Source organism: Lycium ferocissimum, unplaced genomic scaffold (assembly GCF_029784015.1).
Source record: "Lycium ferocissimum isolate CSIRO_LF1 unplaced genomic scaffold, AGI_CSIRO_Lferr_CH_V1 ctg19587, whole genome shotgun sequence".
NCBI classification, from domain to species: domain Eukaryota; kingdom Viridiplantae; phylum Streptophyta; class Magnoliopsida; order Solanales; family Solanaceae; genus Lycium; species Lycium ferocissimum.
In genome coordinates, this window is record NW_026718515.1 from 1 (window position 1) to 23,972 (window position 23,972).

Below are 23,972 nucleotides of genomic sequence, written 5' to 3' on the forward strand. Positions count from 1 at the left end.
AGACTATTATTTCAGAACCAAACAAAAAAAGGAGACTATTATTTCTAAGAAAAATTTCTAAGATATTTTTGAAGCTGTACCCAAATATCTAAGAAATTTCTAAGAAAATTGTGTGGAGAATTGAAACAAACAAAAATAAATAGAGAAGAGAGAACGTACTGTTGATAGCAGTAAATTTTCGGATATGGGTCAAAGTTACCGGGTGTATGTACAATCTTTGATGAAGGTAACTTTATCTTTTTCATCTTGATTTTACTCCCAGATCTCCTTATTACTTGCTGATTAATGGGTTTTTCAGATCATCTTTGATTAAGCTTTTGTTTTGCTGCTTATGGTTAAAGCTTAATCAAAGATGATCTGTTGACTTAGTCAAATGTTGTTTGCAGCTTGTTTCTTTTCATTTAATTGGACGGGTTGCCCTTCAAATGGGCTGGACTTTTGATTTTTGTCCTTCAAATGGGCTGATTTTTAATTTTGGGAATAGGTGCAAACATACTCCTCAAATAGTATATATATATCCCTCATTCAAATGAAGTTTGATTTTTGTCCTTCAAATGGTTGATTTTTAGACATTTTTGAGGTGCACCTCTAGATGTATCCGTTAAAAAAATTAACATGAGTTAATTTAATTCCATAACTTAAAAGTGCTCGGGTCCACGATTGATATTGGTTATATGTTGCTGTCAGTTCCAAAGGTTTGCTTTTGACAAATGATGAGATGAGAGACCACTTTCCAGTAATTCACCCCTTTGCTTTACGTTTCTTGATCACTTGTCCAACAATAATTTTTCCTTTATTTCCTTTTCCACATCTTCTCTCCTCGTATATTTTCACTTTTCAGACAATTAACAGATTTAGAATTTAAAGTTTATGGTTCCTACATACTGTACAATAATAATTAGGTTCACAATAAAATATTTAGTAAATTTTCTTAATATCTATAGAGTCTTGACAAAATTTATTAAGCATTAACATAAATCCACCCCTGAGCTAATGGAGTTATCAGTTTCGAATGTTACAAATAGAAGTATTGAATGGAGTTAGGGGTGTACATGGACCGAATTGGTTCGAATTTTTTAAACACCAAACCAAACCAATTGCGTCGGGTTTTTAAATTTATACACCAAACCGAACCAATAAAATTTGGGGTTTTCAACCTCGGGTTAATCAGATTTTTTTCGGGAATAGTCTTGATACAAAATATATAACTTTTACTTCAAATATTTCTTTAATCCTAGTAAGATACAACTATGTAATTAAGGTGTTTCATAAGAAAATAATACAAAATGTCAGGAGAGTGATGACTTTGTATTAAAATATTCAACAAAAGATAATAAAATCGGTTAAAATAAATATTGCTAAATAAGTCATAAAGAAAATGAATATAATCTAAAAATACCAAGTCATACTGAAATAAGTACGGCTAATAAGAATTAATTACATGACAAGAAAAACAAAGATTAAGTTATGTATTTTCACTCTCTAAACCAATTGTGCACAACTAAAGAATAGATATCCAACATTATTGTCATTCCTAGTTGTAAATTAATTTATTTTTTTTGTTAGTACTAATGTTGAGTTGGTTTTGGTTTGGACTTCATATGAGTTACTAACATCCATAGGATATAAAACTTATTCACATTCAAAATTTTAAGTTCAAGCTTGAATAATATGATAATAGATAAAAAACTACGAAAAAATTTAAGAAATGTTTATAAATTACATTTACAAATAAATATTTTAAAAATTTAGTACATGTAATGTCGGGTTGGTTTTTTTTTTTGACTTTTTTTTTAGCTAAAACCAAACCAAATCAATTATGGTCGGATTTTTTTTTTCAACACCAAACCAAGTCAAACTAAATCACTTATCGGTTTTTTTTCTCGATTTGACTTGGTTTATCGGTTTGGTGCGGTTTGTCGGTTTACTTTGTACACCCCTAAATGGAGTTATAAGTAACGCATTAAGCCTCATTTTAAAGTTGAGATAAGTTGTACCATTAGGATATGTACTGGAAGATGAAAGTTCAAAGCATTGAATAGGCTGCACTAAGTGAGAGTTATGACGTGGAATGTTCAGTTTTTGGAAAGAAAAAAAAGATTTACTGTTGTAGCTTTGGAGTAAACAATTCTAGGAAGGTGGCCTAGTCATTTTCAGTCAAATATAGTGTTGTAAATTACATATCACATACAATGGAAAATATCAAAGAAAATCTTATCTCTGAAGTCATTGCGCCGAACTTAAATGAAAGCCGGAAAATATTAAAAGTTCACATTCTTAAGTGAATGCATGGAAATTAAGATTCAAATAAATGGAACAACACAAAGTCCTATCAATTGCAGCAACACAATGCATTTTGTTTGATACCTTATTGGACAAAAAATGTCATAAAAAGGTTTTTGTTTTGGTTCTCTTAACAACCACCCCCTACTCCCACCCCCAACCCCTCCCCACACACACAACTTTCTCTTTCTATTACACATACACACAAAGACAATTTATCCTTTGCCTTGTGTTCCCACATCTCATGGAATTAATTTGTATCCAGGTAATATTAAGTGAACAGAAAAAAACCCGCATATTCTTAAAGCTAGAATATTAGATAAATCATGCTTGAACCTATTCAATGTTTGTTAAATACTTTTCTAGATTCAGATTTCGACAACTTTGGAACTGGAACTGATGCGGTAGAAAGGTTTTTTTTTTTTTTTTTTTTGGGAAAAGGGTCAAAAATAGCCCTCTATTTGGGAAAAGGGCTGCAAATATCCTCCGTTACAAATTTGGCAAAAACACCCTTCCGTTATTAAAGTTTTCAAATATATGCCTATCTTAATGGAAATCTCCAATCCCCCAAAATAACCCGATTTTATTTTTAAACCCGACCCAACTACATAAAAAATCTATATGCGACCAACTTGTTCCTGAGTCCTACATCTAGAGTCACTAGGGATAGGAGCGGGTAACTTAGTTGGGTTGGGTTTTTAACTTAGTTGTGTTGGGTTTAAATGGAGCAGGTTTAAAAATGAAATCGGATTATGGTGGGGATTTTCGTTAAGACGGGTATATTTGAAAACTTTAATGATGGGAGGGGTATTTTTGACCCAGGATATTTTAGCCCTTTTCCCGAAGTAGAGGGGCATTTTTTATCCTTTTCCCTTTTTTTTTGGCTACGAATAAAGTCTAGCAATAGAAATTGATTCAAAAAAGAAGATGTATATAAAGTGTAACTATACTCTTAATGATGTGAGGCATTTAGGAGGAAATATTTTGTTCAACGCAGACAATATCACACCCAATTAAAAGTTAATTAGTATACATTTTTGTTGATGCAATGTCGGTCTACTGTCACACACTTGTCTTGTAAATTGGTTTGGAAGTTGATTAGAGAAAAAGAAGATGTGCATAAGGGTAGTGATATTCAGAATGATGTGAGACATTTAGGGGAAAACTGTGCAGGCTTTGCCCAAAGCGAAAATATCAAATTTGTTATGACTTGTCCAGTGCAAGCTCGAGCAGATGATTAATTATGAATTATGATGTATTAGTCTTCTACATACTAATCAATTATCATGGAGCCTTTCTTAAGTGAAAGTCATTGTAAAATCTAGAACTATTCAATTGCTTTATGTAACAAAATAATTTGGTAGTTATATTATTACAATTAGTAAAGTTAATAATATTGAGGTATATATAGCACAAAGCAAAGAGAATTTACTACTATTGCTTTACGTATAATCAATTCTAGGAAGCTCACCTAGTCATTTTCAGTCAACTTTAGTGAAGGCAGTTACATATGCACATTCTCTGGTGATGTTCCAATTAAAAGAAATCACAATTACCATCTAAAATGTGTCACACAATATGCGAAGTCTATTAGAGTATTATTTGGTGTATAGACCTTGACAAAAACTTCTCAAGCCTAAAATTAAAAAAGTTTGATTAGTGAGAATAAGAGTAATAAGTGGTGTATAGATCTTGAGAGAAAATATCTCAAGTAAAAATTTCACAAAAAAACTTGATTGATTAGGATGAGGGTGTTGGTTGGTGTATGCCTTGACTTCCAAGTCAAAAATCCAACTTTTTCTTTCATCAAATCCATGATACAATCATCTAGAATATGAATGATTGTAGGATAAATAATTACATCCAATGCTCTTAATAAAGCTCCAGTACTCTTAAGGTAATATCATTGGTTTGATAATGTGCACACAGGTTACTTTTTCTTTATGTACCTCTATTCTGCAGTGTAATTTTGTTATCACAACTTTTTAGTTTAATTAATCATATGTGCAATTCAGTGTTTACTAACGTAACTATGAGATTACCCCTTTCATTCATCGAGTGTATGCCCCATTGATCACTAGTTATTCGGGTTATGAAGGAACTATACTTTCTTTTCTGACAGGTTATTACTTGATTGGTTGAAATATTGTGCAGTGCAATAAAGAAATTGCAGAAAGAAAAATATTAGAAAAGGGACATTTTTTGGAGTGAAAATGTTTGCTTTGAAGGCCACAAAATTGTATCCTGGAGACTTGAAGACATTCATGAAATGTTTGGCAAGAATTGATGTGAACAAAGTAAATGGGATAATCAAATTTCTATATGCTGCAGACACAACTTAACCATCTAATGGGATCACTCTAAACAACAATCACGAATGCAACAGCTGCAGGATTCTTAATTTAAATTTTTATAACCAAAAAAGTATATAAAAGGTACTATTCCATCTATTCTATTTTTGTGTCATAGTTCGGATTTCGAGAATCAGACTTCTTAGTTTTGACCTTGAATTTGAACATAAAATCTTTCAACTTATTTTTTAAAAAAAAATTAAATTTACATATTTTGGTAACTACGTGAAAAGTACTATTATAAGTCAAAATAATTGATAATTCAAAATATTTAGAAGGCATATGAAAATATCATGGACAAAGAAATACTCGTTTGACCCTCGAAATCCGAACTCCACCATGTAAATTGGGACTGATTGAATTCAAATTATCAGTCCCAATTAGTACTCCATCTGTCCTAATTTATATGACACACTTTCATTTTTAGTCTGTCTAAAAAAGAATGATATCTTTCTATATTTAAATATAATTTAACTTTATGAGATGATTTGACCACACAAATATCTAAAGCTTATTTTGGATCACAAATTTCAAAAAGTCTTTTTTTTTTCTTTCTTAAACTTCCTAACTAGTCAAATTGTTCCACATAAATTGGAACAGAGGGAGTAGAATATATTGTTACGTTTATAAAACTTATTTAGGAAAAGATAGTTTGACTCTTCACAAACAAAATTATCTCCCAATTTACCCGATTATATCCTTAACGTGCAGTCACTGCTTCTGTAGTAGTCAGTCTAAAATAGTGAATAGAAACAAAAGTTTTACGTTGTTGACAAGTCAATGTAAATGTCTTTGATAGCAGAAACCAAAGGCTATATATAGCAGAAACAATATATGCAAGTTTTTGATAACCCATTTTTGTACTAAAAAAGATCAAAATTAAGTGGGTAGAGAAGAAATCAAGAATTTTTTGTTCTGCTCCTCTATGAAACTATTTTGATGAGATATATATAGCACAAAATTAAGCAAAGAAAAATTTACTATTGTTGCTTTGGAGTAAACAATTCCTGGAAGGTGACCTAGTCATTTTCAGTCAAATATAGTGTTGTAAATTACATATCACATGCAATGTGTCCCTCAATATGCGAAGACTATTTAATCTTATCTCTCAAGTCATTGCGTTGAATTTAAATGAAAGCTGGAAAATATTAAAAGTTCACATTTTTAAGTGAATGCATGGAAATTGAGATTCAAATGAAAGGCACAACACAAAGTCCTATCAATTGCAGTAACATATGCATTTTGTTTGATACCTTATTGGACAAAAATATCATAAAAAGGTTTTTGTTTTGGCTCTCTTAACAACCATCCCCCCACTCCCCACACACACACAACTTTCCCTTTCTATTACACACACACAAAGACAATTTATCCTTTGCCTTGTGTTCCCACATCTCATGGAATTAATTTGTATCCAGGTAATATTAAGTGAACAGAAAAAACCCTCGTATTCTTAAAGCTGGAATATTAAATAAATCATGCTTGAACCCGTTCAATGTTTGTTAAATACTTTTCTAGATTCAAATTTCAACAATTTTGGAACTGGAACTGATGTAGTATAAAGGATTTTTTTTTTTTTTTGGGAAAAGGGTCAAAAATAGCCCTCTATTTGGGAAAAGGGCTGAAAATATCTTCCGTTACAAATTTGGGTCAAAAACACCGCTCCCGTCATTAAAGTTTTCAAATATATCCCTATCATAACGAAAATCCTTGATCCCCCAAAATAACCCGATTTCATTTTTAAACTCGACCCACCTGCATAAAAAACTCATATGCGACCGACTTTTTTCTGAGTCCTACATCTGGGCTCACTAGGCACAGGAGCGGGTAACTTAGTTGGGTTGGATTTTTAATTTAGTCCTTTTGGGTTTAAATGGAGCAGGTTTAAAAATGAAATCGGATTATGGTGGGGATTTAAGTTAAGACGGGTATATTTGAAACTCGGGATATTTTTAGGCCTTTTTTCAAAGTAGAGGGGCATTTTTGAACCCCCCCCCCCCCCCCCCCTTTTTTTTTTTTTTTTTTTTTTTTGGCTAAGATGCAGTAGACAGAGTTTTTTTATTTAATTTATTTATTATTTTTTTCCGCTAAGATGTAGTAGAAAGTTGTTTTTGGAGATAATCAGCAAGTATGAGCTGCATATGATAAATCAATGAAATAGCTCGATGTTATGTCGGTTGGGTGTACGAATAAAGTCTAGCATTAGAAGTTGATTAGAAAAAGATGTATATAAAGTGTAATTATACTCTTAATGATGTGAGGCATTTAGGAGGAAATATTTTGCTCAACGCGGACAATATCACACCAAATTAAAAGTTAATTAGTATAAATTTTTGTGGATGCAATGTCGGTCTATTGTCACACACTTGTCTTGTAAATTGGTTTGGAAGTTGATTAGAAAAAGAAGATGTGCATAAGAGTAGTGATATTCGGAATGATGTGAGACATTTAGGGGAAAACTGTGTAGGCTTTGCCCAAAGCGAAAATATCAAATTTGTTATGACTTGTCCAATGCAAGCTCGAGCAGATGATTAATTATGAATTATGATGTATTAGTCTTCTACATCCTACTAATCAATTGTCATGGAGCCTTTGTTAAGTGAATGTTTTTGTAAAATCTGGAACTATTCAGTTGCTTTACGTAACAAAAATAATTTGGTAGTTATATTATTTCAATTAGTATAGTTATATTATTACAATTAGTAAAGTTATACCTCAATATATCTATTTAATAATATTGAGGTAGATATAGCACAAAATAAAGAGAATTTACTACTGTTGCTTTACGTATAATCAATTCGAGGAAACTCACCTACTCATTTTCAGTCAACTTTAGTAAAGGCAGTTATATATGCACATTCTCTGGTGATGTTCCAATTAAAAAAAATCACAATTACCATCTAAAATGTGTCACACAATATGTGAAGTCTATTAGAGTATTATTTGGTGTATAGACCTTGACAAAAACTTCTCAAGCCTAAAATTAAAATAGTTTGATTAGTGAGAATAAGAGTAATAAGTGATGTATAGATCTTGAGAGAAAATATCTCAAGTAAAAATTTCACAAAAAAACTTGACTGATTAGGATAAGGGTGTTGGTTGGTGTATGCCTTGACTTCCAAGTCAAAAATCTAACTTTTTTTTTTCATCAAGTCCATGATACAATCATCTAGAATATGAATGGTTGTAGAATAAATAATCGGAAAAGGGCCAAAATTACCCCTGAACTTTGAAAAATAGTTCATCCATACCCTTCGTTATACTTTAGGGCCAATTATAATAGGTTATCTATGCTTCAATTATATTCAACGTTTGTTGCCACGTGGCATACTTCTTCAAAATTATTTTACCCTCAAATAATTTTTTACTCGCTAAAAAATAACTCAATCCGGCCGAATTTTTTTTTTTTAGAAAATAATACGGAATTATTTTTATATTTTTTTTGGAAAAATTATCCGTATTATTTTTCTTTAAAAAAAAAAAATTCGGATCGGATCCAGTAAAAAAATTATTTGGGTAAAATAATTTTGAATACAGATGATGTCACGTTTTGATTAACGAGAGTATAATTCCCATAGTATAACGTAAGGGTATAATTCCCCAAAATAACCCGTATGAACGAACTATTTTTCAAAGTTCAAGGGTAATTTTGGCCCTTTTCCGATAAATAATTACATCCAATGCTCTTAATAAAGCTCCAGTACTCTTAAGGTAACATCATTGGTTTGATAATGTGCACACAGGTTACTTTTTCTTTATGTACCTCTATTCTGGGTGTAATTTTGTTATCACAACTTTTTAGTTTAATTAATGTGCAATTCGGTGTTTACTAACGTAACTATGAGATTACCGCTTTCATTCATCGAGTGTATGCCCCATTGATCACTAGTTATTCGGGTTATGAAGGAACTATACTTTCTTAATGACGTAGGGGTATTATTACTTGATTGGTTGAAATATTGTGCGATTGTAATAAAGAAATTCAGAAAGAAAAATATTGAAAAAGGGACACTTTTTGGAGTGAAAAGGTTTGCTTTGAAGGCCACAAAATTGTATCTTGGAGAATTGAAGACATTAATAAGATGTTAGGCAAGACTTGATGTGAACAAAGTAAATGGGATAATCACATTTTATATGCTGCAGACACAACTTAATCATCTAATGGGATCACTCTAAACAGTAATCACGAATGCAACAGCTGTTGGATTCTTAAATTAAATTTTTATAACCAAAAAAAGTATATAAAAGGTACTATTCCATCTTGTTCTATTTTTGTGTCATACTCCACCATGTAAATTGGGACTGATTAAATTCAAATTATCAGTCCCAATTAGTACTCCGTCTATCCTAATGTATATGACACACTTTCATTTTTAATTAATGATATCTTTCTATAATTAAAAATAATTTAACTATAATTTATAGCTATATAAATATCTAAAATTTATTTTGGACTATAAATTTCGAAAAGTCTTTTATTTTCTTCTTTCTAAAACTTCATAACTAGTTAAATTATTCCACATAAATTGGAAGAGAGGGAGTAGAATATATTGTTACGTTTTTAAATTACTATCAGAAACAGAATTATCTCCCAATTTACCCGATTGAACATTGAAGCCCTAATTCATCACTTCCAAAAAGTGGATCAAGAATTTGCAACTTAAAGGTAACCTTTTTTATTCTTCATTCCTTACTCACAAATGAGCTAACTTTATGTCTTTCTTTGAAAGTGAAAAAGTGAATCTTGATACTCAAAACTAGCTCTTTTGCTTCAAAGTTTGGAACTTTTTGCTTTGCTTGGGTTTCTGTTTTTGATGGAATTCTTTGCTAATTTGATGTTTCACAAACAAAAATAGCTGACTTTCCTATAAAATTTGTGAGGGGGTAAACTTGTTCTTTGAACCCATTTTGGAAATTCTGATTGTTAAAGTTTGGAACTTTTTGCTTTCTTGAGGAAATTCTGATTGCTAATATTCTCATGAGTTGTATAAAGTTTTCTTTGAACCCATTTTGAAGTTTCTTACTCTGTGTTAAAGTTTGAAACTTTTGGTTTGTTGGGATTCTGTTTTGACACACTATTGCATTTGATGAAGTCCTTTGTCTTACACGATCCGTCATATGTTTTAAGTTAATGTTCTGTAATGATATGACAGAGATTGGGGACTATTCTGCTTGAGATTTACCTATCTAGGTGGTTTTTGTTTTTTTACTGACTCACATTTAGGGTGTGCTTGGTATGAAGGAAAATGTTTTCTTGGAAAAGACGTGGGTCTCTTATTTATTTTCTAGTATTTGGAAAGTAAGCAAAAAAGTATTATCCCAAGAGCATTTATATGTGATCTAGCAAAACACAATGGGGGAGGGATGGGGTGGGGAGTGGGGGTTCAGGGGTGGTAGGGGTGGGATAGTCAAGGATTGGGGGTTTAGGGCATTAGATGGGTTGGGAGGAGACAATGAACTTAGAATGTCACTTATGGGACTTGTTACTTCCATTAGGGAAGTCATTTTCTTCATTTTTAAGGAACTTGTTTTCCTAGAGAAAATGTTTTCTAAAACATTTGCACAACCAAACATGGGAAAATTGAAAAACATTTTCTTCGGTACCAAACACACCCTTAGATGCTTTTAGTCCTTTGTGCGAAGGTGCTTAGTTAATCCTCGTGCTATTGTGACCTTTCCTATGGATAGCGATTTTACTTTTCTTTCATTAATAACTTCCGTTAAATTCATTTTATTTCTTGATCAGGTTTTTCATTTTCAAGATTTTTTCTCTTCTCACAAAGACACAAACCAAAAAAGAAAGAGAGAGTTTGTTGCCCTTTTTGGCTTTGTGGTTATGTACTAGTTCAATAATTCACCGAAGAAGATTTAGGAAAATGCTTTGTGGAGACTAAAGCATATGTTAGTTGATATTATAACAAGGAATGATTAAAATGAAAATGCTAATAGCTAAGTTAAACCAAAAAAATCTACATCGAGATCAAGTTGAATACCTGGTCACTCTAACTTCTTTTCTTGTGCTTTTGCGTTCACGTAATTTTTAACTGTGTTCCAAGTTGAATACACTTTGTCAAACCACGATTAAGTGCTAAAACTTTAAGTACAAACACATGTCATGCATCTATTGGCTTGGTATAATCTTCGAATACGGATAAGTTCTGCAGTTATCTTTTGTTTCGTGGGACGGGAGAAATGTCTTCTTCTTCTTCTTATTAATTGCTCGTCCATGATCTTAGGCGCTAACAATGTTTAATCTGTTGGAATGCCGAAGAAAAAAAACCTGACTGATATGCTTCAACTTCTGCCTTTGTCTTCGTATACAGGCAAGAACCTTGGTATCAAGTCTTGAGAAGAGGGGTCTTGAGTGACCCGTATGTGTGTACTTCTTTTATCGGGTTGTATTCACACGCTGCTGAACTGGGTAGTGCATGCAAGGTGTTCGGTGAAATGCCTGAACCGTGTGTTGTATCGTATAATGCGATGCTTGTGCTTGTGGGAAAAACGGGGATATAAGTTTGGGGTTCTTGATGTTTTCTCGCATGCCGTATAGAGATGTTTATTCATAGACTCGTATGATTCATGGGTACATGAAGAACGGGTGTTTTGAGGTTGCTCTTAAGTTTTTCGATGAGGCCTTATGAGGCTACTTTAGTTAGTATTCTTTCTTCTTGCACGTTACTCGATGTTGGTGTGGCATTATACCTAGGGAAGCAAGTACATGCTTACATGGCAAAGAATGAGGAGTTGAGTGTCTTCATGACGACCGCATTGATCATGTTTTGCGGGAAGATGGGTTGTTTGGTATATGCTTCGAAGGTGTTTGATGCAATGGTTATCAAGCAGGTTTGTTCTTGGAATGCTATGATTTCTTCCCTGGCTTTGAATGGTAGAGAGAAGCAGGCATTTGCATAGATTTGATAGCTCAAATAGGGTTCATGTTTTCTGTATCGTTGGCACATGATGTACATGCTTCACTATTAAGTTTTGGCTCAATTAATCGAAACTCCAGATTTTTGAGTTGTTAATGACTTCTTCTGTAGAGTAAAACCTGTCTTTAATGAGGAAAAAAATTGAAATTTGAACTTTTAGAGCAGATGTATCACAAGTATGTAGCAACAACTTCCCGTGATTTCATAGTGCTTGCTTCCTAGGGTATCATGATATTGCCAAAATCAACATAGCCATCAATGTTTCTTTTTCCTCATCTTTTTTTGTTGTTATCTTTAGATGCTTCGGGTTAGGATCTTATCGTATCAGTACTACTTTCTTTTATTTGATTTGGATGTAGTATATTATAGTTCATGTTGGAATCCATTTATTGTATTTATAGGCCTAAAAGGCTTCGTGATTACTATTTATGGTACTTAGAGGACTAAAGAGCTGGAGAATCTATTTATGGTATTTAGAGGCCTACATGGCTTTATGACTACTTTATAACACCAGTTAAGAATATCAATGAAAGTTGATGCCCTTGATACTAAGTTTCCTAGAAATTCATGACCTTTGAATGTTGACTTTGCTATTTAAAAGTGCAAATGCTTGAAGTTTCTATTTGCCCGAAAGAGACACATTAAATACGCCCGAAAGAGACACATTAAATACGAGCTTTCATAATTGACTGCTCAATTTTTAATTTTTTTTTTAACTCTTTTTTTTTTTTTTTTTTTAAATATCAATAAGATCAAAGGTGTTCTTCTGGTTCTCACTTTAGATTGTGGTCGAAAATAGTGAATTGGTCGCAGCAATAGCGGAACATTTGGATTATTCATTTGCATTTAAAGGAGAGATATTTGAAGGTTTCTTCTTGTAAGCTCTTTTCCGGGAATTTGTTTATGTTGGCTTTTCGGAGTTTGCTCAGCAAATACCATTATAACTGTAGAAGATTATTCAATGTAACTGTTTTGAGACACTTTCAAAGTGGTGCTACTAACAGGGCAGCAGCCACACCAATGACAGTGTTCAACACTTCAACTTCCATCCACGAGATTAAAGCAGTTTTCCCACTAATAAGGACATGGGAATTCTGATAGCTTACATATTGCCGATAATATCATTTCATTGTTCCAAAGTGATCCTGTCTTATAATTGCTTCTACATGGCTTTTAAATTGGCTTTTTCAATAACTTGGAAACTTTCTTCATAAGTAAAGGGTTTTTAATCAGTGTTGTTTCAATTAGGCTTTGACTACACATGATGACTGTTGCTTGTATTTGTCCTCCAATGTTGTACATACTTAAATAACTGGAAAATTGTGACATGACATAACCATGATTACTGAGGTTTTTCCAGTAGTTGCTAAATTGAATATATAGTGAGTTTTCTATTGAACCATATAGATTTCCTTATAAATTTTTATGTAGGTCTGGGATATTCTTGAAAGCATAAGAAGAAAGCATATACATCAATCATTTTGGGAATGTGGAAACTTAGGAGAGATGATGCTTCATACTGTTTTTGGGACATAAGAATAGCATGTATAAGGATGGAGAATTTCTTGTAAGTTTCTACATTTCTTTTTGTTCCTTGTGTCCAAAAGGCTCTCCGACTCCCCTCCTTGTCTTTCTTTTCCATGGTGCTATAGGTAATCCTGCAATTTAGTTGTATGTTGTGAACTTTTAAGGACTAAGAAGTTTTGAATTTGTTGGAATTAACTTTTGAGTTGTATGCTTCAGTGGAATTGTTTCAAATTCATGTCTATTCGGAGTGTGCACCATTGTGAACAAAAGTGGGCCTTACTTTTAAATAGGTATTTGCATATTCTTGTCTCTATAACAAAAAAATGCTCCCAGGCACTTCTTTCGAGGTAGGTCCCAAAGACTTTTAGGGTCTGAGGGACTTTTCTTCTTGACAGATCCAGCCCACCGGAGACATCCACAACGGGAGACTAATATGTATTTTTCATAGCAGGGGGATAACTTTTCGACGACAAACAATACAGAGACAAACAGTTCAGATGGTTCTCATTAATAGAAATTTCCCAGAAGATTTACAACAAAGTTAATTTTGACATAAATCGGAGGATGGGTGTGCGAAGTAGGCCCCAATACAAGCGTATCAAAAGGATCGGGGAATTTATTCCCTAATGGGGGAAAAAATAACAAAATATTTTCAACTTCATCGTAATAAATTATTCCCATAAGGTATACACGCATAGAAGTTCGCGTCAGGGACTTCAAAATCAGTGCATGATCATCCGCAAAGAAATCTAACTCCAATAGCGGTTGGGTGAACAAAATAGCCGAGAAGATCTTGCGCTTTTTGGGAAAATACGCTTCAATCCAATACGTAGCGAAGACTTTGGAAAGGCGGATTTATGCTAAACTCATCTCCATATTATGTTGAGGAATTACATGGCCACCGGAGGAAATGAATCTCACCCTCTTTCTTGGGAAGTTCTATCGGACCTTTAAATACCTCCTCCCTTTTTGATCCCGAGCAAACAAAGAAACAATTTTCACAAAAGTGAGGCGTGCATTTTGGGAATCACTTGTAACGTAAGAAAACAAATGCTCCATATGCACAATGATTGGCCATCTAAAAAAACTACATGCCCAAACCGAATTGTTCCCTAGTTGTTAAATTTGTAATGTCTTGTAATAATTACTTTTGTTTGTGTTTGTGAAATTGGATTTTATGATATTTTTATGTTGTTTCGTTAGTAAAATTGGTTTAAATGATATGTTGATCTTGCTCGAAATGACGATGTATGTTCAATGTGGTCGGATTTACTTCGTGGTTTCACCAAGTAAAAACACAGGACCCATTTATTAACTTGTTGGGATTTTGCCAACCAAAGGAGGGGACTTATTGCGAATAACTTAACTTGGTTTTCCAACAAATGACATGACTAAAGTGATGGTAAGTTCCTATAGTGTTTTGAGTTTTTACAACAAATGGAATGAGTTGTTGCAAAAAGGGATACCTCTGTTAGATCAACAAATGGAATGAGTTGTTTAAATCCGACAAGTGATATGACTTATTCAACAAACATGTTACTGCGCAGAAAATTATGTTCTTTTATTCAAAGGTCAACATGTTAGATACAAAGGAAAAGTAAAGCTTTTCGCGATAGATTATGTAATTGTTGCAACATGGTTATTATTCAAATAAAAAATAGCCGTGTTTTTATTCTAATTTGTTGCAAACACATGTAATACAAAGGAAAAGGCAAAGATCGAATGAAGTGAAATCGGGCTTGAATAATGGTTATTATTCACAAGTTTAGTTAAAAATGGAAAAAATTTAGTGAAAAACAAAGGTTCTGGAGATTAAATGATATTTAGTGATCAATATATTTATCTACTAACTTCTCTTCCTTGAAGCTCCGATTAGACGTGAATTTCATTGATTCCAAGGATATGAATTCTAAGATAACCTTCCAAAATCGTTAGTGTGAATTTGATGAGAACTACTTGATTCACCCATATTTAGTGTAAACGCATCCAAATGATATTTATTGTTTACCCTCAAAATCCTTATTCTAATTGATGGCCGATTCGACATATGATCTTCACTCTCTTTCAACAATTGTCTACCTCCAAATCGATGATGATCGTTGCGTAATTTATGAGAAGATTGACACATTGCTGAAAGGTGGAGACATCAAAATGGACAAAATTGACAATGATGAAAACTAAATGTTTAACAAATTTGATGTCTAGTTTTGAACACGAATTATTTGACATTATTCTAAGGATGGAGGAAAGGAAAAAAATTCCAGCAAAGGAACGACGATCGTTGGTGGATTGATGAAAGAAGAACAAAGGTGTAAACAACGAAACTAATGATATTTATTGTTTATTAAATGTTCCTAACCAATTTGATGAAGGAAGGATACGGTGTCAAACATATACTTTCCAGATGCAAAGTTAAAACCCTTGTTTGGAATTTAGGTTTAAATGAGAAGACTTATTCACTTTGAAATCTCTTATTCAAAAATGAAAACCAATGATATATTATTAGGAAACTAAGATTGGAGAATGGACGCATTTGATCAAACAAATTTGGGGAATAAGTGATTTATGAACGTTAACTTAACCCATCGGTACTAAAGTTACAAACTTGTCGCGTGGGATAGAGATTATGGAATTGTGTTGATTCTCGGATTTCTTCAATTTGAAAGATTTATCTTGCGTAAAATTGGAAATCATCGAAGATTTCAAATGGGTGTTCTCGGGGGTTTATGGTCCACTTGTTACACCTCGAGAGAAGCGAATTATGGTATGAACTAACAATATGAATCGAAGTCTTTGGTCGACTTGTGGGTGATCGGGGAGATTTCAATGTTTGTAGATTTGAAGAGAAAGGCTCAACCGTCTTAAGAAGATAAAACTTATTGTAACAATGAGAGGTTTTTCGTACATCATTCTCGACTTGGAATTAGATTTGACCCTCCACTTCAAGGAGCTCGGTATCATTGGCCGTCAAGAGGGGACCATTTGTCTCCAAGCCTCGAATTGACTTGTTCTATTTTCCTCTGAAATACAGGAGATGTTCAACTTGTTAAACAAATTGCCAGATGGGGTTTTCTCGGATCGGTTAGATTTTATGACTTGGAAAGTGGGGACCGGGAGGCATCCCTTTCTACTTTAAATTTGAAAATAAATACTTAACAAAATGTTTTTGAAAAGCGATGAAGGGACCTAATATATTCTTAAATTACGGTAATGTCCGATTTTGTACTCCTCAATATAACTTAAACTTGAAAAGGGATATCAATAAATGCAAAATCAATGAGATGTTTATGGCAAAGATTAGGGCTCCAACACACATTATTAAACACCTAATATGGATCTCCGAAATAGGAAGTAGCCTCCGGCTAAATTCTTATGGCGAAATAACAACCGAGAAGAAATGACTTAGGAGGTAAGTGAAGATGAAATTCACATACCCGCACTTGTTTCGCCCAGGAAGAGATCCGTTGATGAGACATCGAGATTATGTAGGTATGTTTTTTTTATGTATATGGGTCGTGTGTGGCAAACTTATATTCTATTGTGTTGTGGCCGGGCCCAGGCAATGTTATTGTGGGGTGAAACGGGAAAGTAGTGCCATATTACTTCGGAAACTGCGCAAAATTTTCGTAGAATTTTCGAGCGTTTAACGTTCGAGGACGAATGTTCCAAAAAGGAAGAATGTTACACCTTGAAATTTCCCGTTAGCATTATCTTGAATAGACTAATGAAGGACACGACATATACGATATTTGATAAGTAAGAAATAGCATTTGATGGTCCTAATCGAGATTTCAAAGACATGTGAGGTAAGGGAAGGAAGTTGTTAATGAAAGCAAGGTATATGTTGTGTGTCGGGCAAGATTTACGAGTGTCGAATTAATGATGGCTTAATGATGCTCTGGAGAAGAGTTATAACGCCCCTTAGATAGGTAATGAGGTGTTAAACAAGTGTTAAGAATGTTCCATAAGGATTGGGAGATCAAGCAGTTCCGAACAAATTCGGATAGGCGGGCAACGTACGGTCAACATACTAGCGTATAAAACATAATGGCCGCATGTCTAGCCGTATGTTCTACCCAGAATGAGAGCCTTCACTGGACCAAACATACGGTCTAGACATGCGGTCAGTATAAAATATACAGATATGTCCGAGTCGGGTCCAACTTTTAAGTTGATATAAGGACCCCCAACTTCATTTATTTCATTTCATTTTCACTCCATACCTCAAGAACCCAAGATAAATTGATGATCAACTTCATCAAACCAACAAAACCAAGTGTATGAAACACATTAAAGTTCATCCAAGCCATTTCAATAGAAGTGAACTAGGGTTTTGGTGTAAGAAGAGTATTTCCACTCAAGGCGTATTCTTCCATTATCTAAGGTGAGTTTTATGGTATTTCCATATTGTTTGAGGTCTTTGAAAAGTTGAAACACTTGGATTGTAGTAGGAAATAGGAAATGGGTCATGAATGTAAGAATAGTGACATATTGAGTAGTAGTTTGGAATGAATCATGAATATTGATATGTTGTGATTGTAAGTAGGTTATGAATGAAATTTAGAACATGGGATAAGTATTATATGTGAGAAAACACAATAGCGAACTATGACCATGATTATGGAGACGTTGAAGTGAAATTAAGAGATAGGGATAATGTGGATGAATGATGATTGTTTCTTATAATATTGTGAATGTTGTTATGGATGTTTGGGAGTTGATATGTAATATGAGGAAAGTTGTATAAACAAAGGAAATGCTGCCCAATTTTCTCTAGCTTTAGTAAGCACGTTCTTATAATTGATTAGCTAATGTTAATGCGAATTCTCTTGAAGGTAGAAACGCGAGCATCGAAGGAGAACGATCAAATGATAGAATAGCTAAACGAAAGAGGTATGTAAGGCTAGTCCCTTCTTTCTAAGGCATGACTCCATGGCATGAATTTTCCTACATTTCCATGACTTTTCTACACATCGAAAACTATGAGTCTATGGTTATAAAGGGCTTGTCATAAGATAAAGAAAAGAGATACGATGCGAGCATGATGATGAGGAATATGAGTTGAGCCTAAAAGTTCTAAAGTCCATGTTATGTTAATTCCATGGAGTTCTTGCTATGAATACGATATGATGTTTCTATAATCTAATGACCCTAAATATAGTTCCCCCGACATAGCTATAGTTGCCTTCAAGTTCTAATGTATGTTTTGGTGATAAATGTATAATGATGCTAAGTTATGATAAAGTCATGATATGCCTATGAGATGAATAATAATGATAAGTCTATGATATGCACGATGATATAATTCCACCGTGCCTAAATGGCCGGACATGTCACCGCGAAGGCGGGCTGCTTGTGATTCCACCGTGCCCAAATGGCCGGACATGTCACCGCTAAGGCGGGCTGCTTATGATTCCACCGTGCCTAGAAGGCCGGACATGATCACCACTAGTGGGCGGCGTATGATGGTTACCCGGACGCGGGTTAACGATGATGATATATATATATATATATATATATATATATATATATATATGGTACGATGATGGAAAATCAAAGAAGCAAGGCTTTGGAGGAGCTGGACCATTTAGAGCAAATTGCAGAAAACAGAACCCACTCAGCAGAGGAGAAGCTCAAATCTCTAAGCTTGAAGCTGGAGCTGGAACAGATAGCAATTGCAGAAGAGATCTCTTGGAGGCAAAAATCAAGATGTCTTTGGTTGAAAGAGGGGGACAAGAACACTAAATTTTTCCAGAGAATGGCTAACTCTCATAGAAGATGCAACAACATTGACAAGCTTAAAATAGGGGCAGAAGTCACTGAGGACAAGGGACTGATCAAGGATGGCATTCTTGATTTTTATCAGAATCTTTGCAAGGAAGCAGAACCATGGAGACCCTCAATGAACTTTGAGAACCTTTCCACCATCAGTCCAGAGGAAATGGTGGAGATGGAAACCCCCTTTACTGAACTTGAGGTCCTTACAGCCCTAAAATCTTGTGCCCCGGATAAAGCACCAGGCCCTGATGGCTTCACCATGGTTTTCTTTCAGAAAACCTGGAGCTTTATCAAAGCTGACATTATGGGAGCTTTCAATTTTTTCCACCAAAACTGTCAAATAGTGAGATCCTGCAATGCATCCTTCATTGCTCTCATACCAAAGAAGAAAGGTGCAATAGAACTCAGGGATTTCAGACCAATCAGCCTGATAGGCAGTGTCTACAAGCTCGTGGCCAAAGTTCTAGCTGAAAGGTTGAAAAAGGTGATGTGCAAGCTGGTTTCAGGGCAACAAAGTGCTTTCATGAAGAATAGGCAAATCACTGATGCTTCTCTGATTGCAAATGAGGTTCTTGACTGGAAACTGAAAAGCGGGGAAATTGGCATTCTTTGCAAGTTGGATATAGAGAAGGCTTTTGATCAATTAAATTGGACCTATTTAATTGAACTTTTAAAGAAGATGGGCTTTGGGAATAGGTGGATAAGGTGGATATTTTTTTGTATCTCTACTGTAAAATACTCAATCCTAGTAAACAGAAGTCCAGTTGGTTTTTTCTCTCCACAAAAGGGTCTCAGGCAGGGAGACCCACTCTCCCCTTTCTTGTTTATTTTGGCTATGGAGGGCCTAACTCAGTTGCTGGAAAGGGCCAAGGAACTCCAATGGATCCAGGGATTTCATGTGGGCAGAGATCCCATCACCTCTGTCACAGTATCTCATCTACTTTATGCAGATGATACTTTGATTTTTTGTGGAGCAGACAGTCAGCAGGTGAATTACCTCGACATCACTCTGATGGTATTTGAATCAATCTCTGGATTGCACATTAACATGCTAAAAAGCAAAATCTATCCAGTCAATGAAGTTCCCAACCTAGAAGCTCTGGCAGAGATCTTAAGTTGCAATACTGATTCTCTACCTACCACTTATCTGGGATTACCTCTTGGGGCCAAGTTCAAGTCTGTTGAAATATGGAATAGAGTTATTGAAAGAATGGAGAAGAGGCTTGCTACATGGCAGATGCAATACCTTTCTCTCGGAGGTAGAGTCACACTTATAAATAGTGTATTGGACAGCATTCCTACTTATATTATGTCCCTCTTCCCTATGCCAAGTTCAGTCACTAAGCAAATTGATAGACTTAGAAGAAAATTCCTATGGGAAGGAAACAGTCAAACCCACAAATTCTCTCCAGTCGAATGGCAAAAGTGACTTCCAAAGGCCGTAGGAGGGTTGGGGATCAGAGATTTGAAGCTGCACAATAAGGGATTGCTAATGAAGTGGCTATGGAGATATGGGCAACCTGAGGCTGGTTACTGGAAAGACATCATATTAGCCAAGTATGGTGCCCAAAATCACTGGAGCGCTAACAGAAACAGAGAACCACATGGTGTAGGGGTCTGGAAGCATATCAACAACCTTCAAGAGGATTTTTTTCCAAAAAATCTCCTTCAAGGCGGGCAATGGTCTACACATTAAATTCTGGGAAGATTTATGGCTAGGTGAATCTACTCTTAAAATTGCCTTTCCAAGGTTATACCGGGTAGCAAGCAATAGAGATGCCTCCATTGCACAGTATAGGGAAGGCAATGTTTGGAGCCCTGTTTTCAGAAGAAATCTCCAAGACTGGGAAATCAATGACCTCCTACAGCTATTGGGTGCTCTCGAAAACTACATATTAGCTGAGGCACCTGACAGGATCATATGGGGAAATTCAAAGAAGGGGGAATACACTGTGAAACAATGCTACGAGATTGGGTGTTCTGAGAATGGTTTGCTTGAAAATTGGCCTTGGAAGCATGTTTGGAGGACTAGGCAGCCTCTGAAAGTCAGTTGTTTCACCTGGACAGCTTTAAAAGGGGCTTGCCTGACCCAAGACAACCTCAGAAGGAGAGGCATCATTCTTATCAACAGATGCCATCTATGCTATCAGACCAATGAGACTGTGAATCACCTATTTTTGCACTGCCCAGTGACTGCTGCTGTCTGGCACTTCTTTTTCTCATTGTTTGGTCTTAGTTGGGTTATGCCTTCTTCTATTAAAGATGCTTTTGAAAGCTGGATATTATGGAGAGTTGACAAATCCATCAAAAGGATCTGGAGAATGATCCCAGCAGCCATCTTCTGGTGTATTTGGAAAGAAAGAAACAATAGATGCTTTGATGGAAAATCAACTCCCACCAGTTCTTTGAAAGGAATCTGCTTAGTTAGTTTGTTTAGTTGGCATTTCCATACTCTGTAAACAGTGTTGATAACTTTTTGGATTTTGTTGGCTCCTTTTACTCTTATTTAGCAGAGTTTCTGAGGCAGCATAGGTTTAGACTGTTTGCACAGGTTTATGCTCACCAATCTAGCTTCATGCAGCTCTATGTTTGAAGCCTAGGTTTCTCTCTGTAACTTTGCATCTACTTGATGCCTTTTCTAATGAAATTTGTTTACCTTACCAAAAAAAAAAAAAAAAAAAAAAAAAAAAAAAAGTGAGGCCTTTAGCTTTTTCTATGCTATTGTTCTTTGAATAATGATGTTAATTTCAAGGTCCGCAGGTTAAACGCTCTTACCTTCAGATACAATCTTTTTCCTATTTCCCGTGTTTCTTCACCCGCACGAGAGTAAACTCTTTCTGGTTGCAGCATATTGTTTATCTGTGAATGGTAATTCTTTTTTACGTCCTTAAATACTTACTTCGGTATCAGTGTTGAGTTTAGTGCTCTTTTACTGATAGTAACAGTACAACCACAATGGTATATCCCTTTAAGTTTGTGTGTTCAATTTGTTGTAGCCGCCTTTGTTGTTGTTAATGGAGCATTGGAGCTGTCTATCGTTTTCCTATTGTTGTTTCATAATTATCATACATATTTTCCTCCTTCTGTCTTTCTGTAATACTGAAAGATAAATATTGCAGAATGTTGAGCTTTTGACCTCAACAACGTAACTTATGCATCTAAATTTTATTTGTCTCTACTCTTGTGGCATAAGTTTACTCTTTTTCCTTGTCACTGAACTGCTTGAACAGTTATATAAAATGGAAATGATTCATATATTACCACAGATTTGTTGTGTAATGCGACTGAAAGTCCAAATTTGCATTGAATCAGTGGGAACATATTTCCTTCTAAGTGCTGAGAATTATCAGTAGTAGTGAAGTTCATTTTCCTCAGCCATGCCTCTTCTACAGTTGTCTATGTCTACTTGTACTCAGTATATATGTTAAGGCAAAGATGTCAAGGGTCTTCTGGACCATCTGGGATTTCGGATATACACTATTACTTTATATCAGGCTCAGCTTGCACATTCTTTATAACGAGTATACAAGTACAAGTTAGACCATTCCTCCCGTATTTAATCTATTGCATGCTCGAGTTAATTTTGATGATATGTTGTGTCATTTTGTTTTGCTTCACGGTATTTCTGTCAAGCATGTCCTGTTGGTCATTTAAATTTAGTTGTTGTTGGATTTTTGCATATATGAGCTGCCTTGAGATGAAGATAAAAATAATAAGGATCCTAACAAGACTATGAGGGAGATAGGACGATGAGGATTAAGGTGTGATCGCACCAAGGATAGGTGTACCAAAGGATAATAAGAATTCGTTAAGTTGACAATCTGGAAGCTTTCTATATATTGCAGGCAAAGATGAATGCAGACAATAGAGAGGCAGGTGGATCGATGACCTTGGAGTCATGTGTTAAAGGATTTGGGGTTATTTTTAAAAAATTGGATGTTGCTGTGAATCCTTGGTGGATTTAATTCTTGAAGTGGCAGAATAATACAATAACATTACATGGCATAGAGGTGCTATGCCTTCCGTCTTCTGACTTTGTGTATTTGCTAAGAGATTCAAACTTCAGGTAATGGGGCATACATGGAGAGTATGATTAGCTTCCAAAATGTTATTGCTGCATTGTCACAAAAAGGCACTCGGAGAGGGAAATAATGTAAGACTACTTGGTTTGGAATTGCCTGTACATGTATTAATCTTGCCTGTGGATTTTTTTAGTAGAAACTGTGGAAGAGTTTATTAGTATTTGTGCCTTTTTTATATCATTCGGTTTTCGTCTAATTCGAATTTGTTCGCGACATATAAGGCTCATTAATTGAGAAGCCTTATTAGGATTTTTCTATTCGATGGTGCAAATCCATAATCTTTGGTTAAGAATTGACAGATCTTATTCACCATCACACTCCTTGGCAATGGCAGGGAATAACATACAATAAAAATATTCAAAATATAGATGGTGATGCACAAGAAGGTGAAAATAGTAATCTTGGCAGCAAACATCACCGAAACACTGAACTTATATTCAATGAATTCGTACAAGTACTGAAAATGAACTACATGATCGTAATTTTGATCTTAACATGGAAGAATGCCTATTAATTATTATAAATAAACACTAGCAGTTATTAGTGTAGCGGTGAAATCGAAGATTGTGTGCGCACAAAATAGATTGTGTTCCACACATACATAAAAAATAAAATGAAAAACGATGCCTGAATGTTTGAAGTAAAGAAGACAATTATTGTGAAAGGGTAAATATTTGTGATATAGTAATTGATTTGTAAATTCAAATTTATATGCATATGGTTGAATTTTAATCTTTTGTAACTTGACTAAACTAACAAAAAGGGATACATGCTATACTATCCTCGGGGACGATATCGTCATCGGAGATGAGCGGGTGGCTGAGCGTTATCGCGAGCTTATTTCGCCACTGAACGTTCCATTTTCGTTAGAGAAATCATTAGTATTGTCAGTTGGTGCTTTGGAGTTTGCTAAGCAGTTCTTTGTACGCGGAGTGACTAATTTATACTAATATTGTTTATGACCGCACGAAGCGCGAAAAGATTCCCTAGTGAAGAAATAAAGTTAAGAGCTTTAAGGATGA

At 34.7% G+C, this 23,972-nt stretch overlaps 1 protein-coding gene across 1 annotated transcript; it reads left to right on the plus strand.

Moving 5' to 3' along the window:
- Positions 1-20,360: 20,360 nt before the first annotated feature.
- On the plus strand, positions 20,361-22,833 carry LOC132042988 (uncharacterized). The gene is made up of 4 exons (XM_059433486.1): positions 20,361-20,475; positions 20,588-21,212; positions 21,332-21,419; positions 22,714-22,833. The coding sequence occupies exons 1-4, from the start codon at positions 20,361-20,363 to the stop codon at positions 22,831-22,833; spliced, it is 948 nt and encodes a 315-aa protein (XP_059289469.1).
- The last annotated feature ends 1,139 nt before the right edge of the window (positions 22,834-23,972 follow it).